The 5,000-nt window shown below is 44.8% G+C and overlaps 1 protein-coding gene across 1 annotated transcript in view; it reads right to left on the bottom strand.

Moving 5' to 3' along the window:
• Positions 1–1,042: 1,042 nt before the first annotated feature.
• The window catches only part of LOC130405631 (aryl-hydrocarbon-interacting protein-like 1), a 4,586-nt gene continuing 628 nt past the window's right edge, over positions 1,043–5,000 (bottom strand). Inside the window, exons 2-6 of the mRNA XM_056610808.1 lie at positions 4,859–5,000; positions 3,859–4,047; positions 2,439–2,615; positions 1,649–1,790; positions 1,043–1,269 (exon numbers count right to left, since the gene is read on the bottom strand). The exon at positions 4,859–5,000 is cut by the window's right edge and continues 38 nt beyond it. Coding sequence (XP_056466783.1) covers positions 1,043–1,269; positions 1,649–1,790; positions 2,439–2,615; positions 3,859–4,047; positions 4,859–5,000 — 877 coding nt within the window. The remainder of the gene's footprint in view (positions 1,270–1,648; positions 1,791–2,438; positions 2,616–3,858; positions 4,048–4,858) is intronic.

Here is a 5,000-nt window from a genome sequence, read left to right as displayed (position 1 = left end):
GAGCTCATCGGGACATTGTTTCTTTTGAATTTTTTTTTGCCATTGCCTTGCAGTTTTTCACCATCCATGGTGTAACAGGAATGTTGGACAACATGCTCTATCAATAGTCTATTTGGGGGAAACGTGCATCTTTTGAAATAACGGAGGTTACACAATGTTTTAAGTATAGTATATCTAGGCCTCAGGGCGACAAGCCTTCCTATCACAGGGAATCTCAGCGTCCATGTGCTACCTGAGCCCGTGCACACACTACAAGGCGTGGTAACATAATAGACAGGCGCTTGATTGTAAATGGAAATAATCAATTCCACAAATCACGGCCTCGTCTTTGATCCGCAGCCGCTCTTGTCTGTTTCCTCAAGTCATTAGACCGGTGCTTTAGTCCGTCTGCGGCTTTTGGGTCTCTCCTCTGCTACGGACCCCACTGGGTTGCGTGTGGGAGTTAATGATTGTGGTTGCACTGAATGAAACATTTTGTATGGGGATATTATGGGCCAGCCCCTTATGGTTAAACTTCCCATTAAATGTACAACAATTAGGGTTTCCCCTTAATTAAAAGCGGCCAAAACGAATCCTACAATACTCCGACCATTCTCAAACATATGCCATTTTCCTTTCCCAATGCTCTGCATTGTGTGACTCCTAAAGAGAGCATATTCCTAATTCTAACCATAAGCGAAAATCTTTAATGTCTCACTGAATTAATATTATCAAGATTACCCATAAAAAAATATTTTCTATCTGCAAAAAGGTATTTAGTATATCTTCTCTATCAGACATTTTTACAGTTTGACTCAATTTAACAAAGATAGACGATTCATTTTGACTACAGCACTACCTAGTGGATGCATAGCCCACTTACAACACACAAAGCACGCAGTCTGAAGTTTTTATTCGTTTATTTATGTGGTCGTCATGTTACTGAGCTGTGTAAACAATACACATGGGGGGTGGGGGAAATAGAAGTGTATAGCATCGTATAGTGGAATGTTATGTTATGAATGTTAAGTCATTTAAAAAATATCCATTTTGCTGCACAATGTCAAGGGAGCCCTCCTCCTCTTGCTGGTTCGAACATGCCCTTGTAGGTGGTTTTGTCCTCCTGGTTCTTCTCCTCCATGCGTGTGGTGAGTATGGCCAGGTCCCTCTTCACCAGCTTCTTCATGCCCGGGTCCAGGTCCAGCACGCGGCTGTAGTCCTGCCGCGCCTCCGCCTCGTTCCACACCTCAATGTGGGCCTTGGCCCGCAGGTAGTAGGCCTTCATCACACCTGGGCAATCATCACACACACACACACACACGCACACACACACACACACACACACACACACACACACACACACACACACACACACACACACACACACACACACACACACACACACACACACACACACACACATGCATCACACATTAGATATCTAGCAAAGTAGTTCGTTTCCAAGTAATCAATCATTAAAGGGGTTCAATTAGGGACGATTTTTCTTCTGTTCATATTAGGCTTTGAGTATATGCTTTTGATTCATGCATTAATATATACATAAAAAAATGTATTCAAGAGGCATCCTGAGCACGTGAAACCAGACAGGACTAGGCTCTGTTCAAAGCAGCAGCCAAATGAAACCATCCTATAAAGACCCCGTCGTCACCTGGGTGCTGGTTGATGATGTCACTGGTGTGCTCGATGACCTCATAGTACTCTGCCATGCGCAGCAGGCACTGGCAGTAGTTGAGTGTCAGGGTGTGGCCCATCTTCTCCAGCTTCAGCCATGGTGCCTCCCACGCCTTCTCCTGCAGGTGGGGTTGCACACTGTTAACAAACAATCACACACACACACACACACACACGCACATACATGCACACACACGCGCACACACACATACACACACACACACACACACACACACGCACGCACACACACACACACACACACACACACACACACACACACACACACACACACACACACACACACATACATGCATACACACGCACATACACGTACACACACACACACTCACACACACTAACGCACATACACACATGCACACACACGCAAACACAACCAAACACAAACAGACATACACACACACATACACACACACACACACACACACACACACATACTCACAAATGCACAAACACACATGCGCATGGGCGCGTGTGTCTGTGTGTGTGTGTGTATGTGTGTTGGCGTGGGAAAGCAAAGATGGAGGAACCCAAGCGCCAACCTTCCATGTTTGTGCGCTACATACATTGAGCCCCCTGACTCCTAACAAGTCCTGATTAGCTGCTCAACACCAGATGGTTGGAGCGCGGCCGATGGGGGGGGACTTCCCGTCTGCCTCTCCGCACGGTAAACCACTGCATGGTACATCGGCATAAGGGATACACGACTCCATAGCTCGGAGAGAGCTCACAGAGCGCCGGTGCCTTGCCTTGCTCTGGATGTTCTTGAGGCAGACGATGGCTTCCTTGTATTTCTCTGTGGCCTCCTCGAAGAGGCCCTGCTTGAACAGCTTGTTCCCCTGGCCATGCAGCATGGGCACCTTGTTCAGACGCTCCTGGTCGTTCAGAGCCCACGACTCCCTGTTGTATTCATTGGGCTGCTGCACCTGTCGCACACATCAGACACACATATGTAGGATAAATTGTATTAGACGCATAGACATGATTTGTAGTAGCTACATAGACATTATATAGACTGGTTGTTATACACATATTCATCAGACACACGTTGTCGTTACACATATTGCAGCATTATGCACATAGACATATATACATATACAGTCATTGTGCAAATAGCAGAATTATATTCATGGTTTTTGATATATAGCATTGGAAACAAGATAACATAGGAGGTACTTATCAATAACAATACATTATGATATGCATTTACAATAAGAGTACTCAAATCTGTGTATAGTGCTATGATACTACGATGAGTAGCAGAAATGTAAATGCAGAATGTACACTGTACCCATTGTGCAGATATAGCCTTATACACACATATTCATCAGCACACCCACTCAGGCACACCATCCTGCCTGGCATTCTGTGACTCATCCTGACATACAGGATGTGATTGTTGTAACAAGATGGAGCCCACACACACAACTGGCTCTACAAGCGGTTTGAATTATGTATTAACAGGATCAGTATGAGTTGCACAGGGAAAACGATGACAGAAGAAGGACAAAATCCCACTAATTGGTGCAGGTGGCCATCTTTCAATGAAGATGAATAATAACAATGCATGTATTTATATGATACACTGGAAATGAAGTAACACTATGTTTCACATCACAAGATGGATTAATTAATTAATAAGTAACATACAAATGTTGTCAAATGTATGAGCAAAGAAATTATACTGAAAAGCTATAGCGGTATTACTGATGTTGAAAGAGTTCCAATGATGAAGCTGCTTCATAAAGATCTATGTGCAAGACATCGGCTACCATTCAATGCTTTGTTACATCAGTAATATTACCCCTTTTGAAGGAAAACAGGATATTAGTTCCTGAAATGTATCATATATCATTTGATTCCTCAAGATATGATCATGTAAAAAGGAAGAAAATATGGACTTGATAGCAGAGATAAACTGCATTTACATAGATGTAACTAACTGACTAACTGTTTTATAAATGATTGTCATTCTTGCCATATTTGATAGATTAGCTTAACAAGATGAAAAGTGATCACAGTGTTCCTAAGACAATAATGAACAGTCAACAGACTTGTCAGAGGATCTACACGTGGCGGGGCTCATTGTGTGTGGGCATGCGTTTGCCTTTGTGCAAGTATGTATGTTATTGATGATTGCTTTACTCATTCAAACTGCCCGTGTCTCACCTTGATGAGCTCCAGGATGAAGAAGAGGGGCTTGGGCTCCTTCATCAGCTCGTCCAGGTCTGGGTAGCCCAGGGTGTGGTAGGCGAACATGTTGGCCATGCCACAGGTGTGGATCTGCCACTCCACAGCGTCCTTACCCTCTGCGATGCGTCTCATGCTCTTGGACACCAGCGGATAAAGGCCTGTGTGCTAGACAGCAGTGAGTGGATGGAGTGAGTACCTTACTAGCCCTTTAATAAGTGATATGAAGTACTGCACCTGGTCCTTACCTCATGATGTGAAGTGTTTTACTCGCACTTTACTTGATGATATAAAGTACTTCACTAGCCCTTTAATAAGTTATATGAAGTACTTAACCTGGTCCTTACTTCATGATACAAAGAACTTTATAAGCACTTAACATCATGATATAAAGGGATTTACTAGCACACTAGTATCCAATGCTCATACTCTTTCATTGACGAGAATGATGTCCTCTTTAACCAGGCAGAGGGACAAGGTGGGACGTAAAGCACACGGGCCAACCTATCCAACCTGATTGGAGCAGAGCTAGAGTGCTGAGTCAACAGGTATGATGAACGGAGATTAATAGTACTCAGGCTCAGTCCCATCTGGCTCTGCTACCAAAACACACAGACGCACACACTCACGCACGCACAGATTTATACAAGCAAATGTACACACACACACACACACACACACACACACACACACACACACACACACACACACACACACACACACACACACGCAAGCATGGACACCCACACGCACGCACACGCACACACACACACACACACACACACACACACACACACACACACACACACACACACACACACACACACACACACACACACACACACAGACACACAGACACACACACACACACACACACACACACACACACACGCAGGCATACACACGCACACGCATACGCACACACACACATGTGATCTGTGCATAACTGTGTGACCAAGGCGGGCTGCTGAAAACTCACAGTGGTGTCACACCAGAACTCGGCCACCTCGTTGATCCTCATTGAGCACAGCAGCGTCTCCCAGATCTCCAGCTTAAACATGTTACCGATCACCACCTCCATAGGCGTGCCCACAACCTTGCTGTCGTCTATCACCGTGCGC

The sequence above is a fragment of the Gadus chalcogrammus genome, chromosome 16, assembly GCF_026213295.1.
Source record: "Gadus chalcogrammus isolate NIFS_2021 chromosome 16, NIFS_Gcha_1.0, whole genome shotgun sequence".
Lineage (NCBI taxonomy): Eukaryota > Metazoa > Chordata > Actinopteri > Gadiformes > Gadidae > Gadus > Gadus chalcogrammus.
The sequence above is the reverse complement of the archived record's forward strand: the minus strand, read 5'-3'. Positions and strand labels throughout refer to the sequence as shown.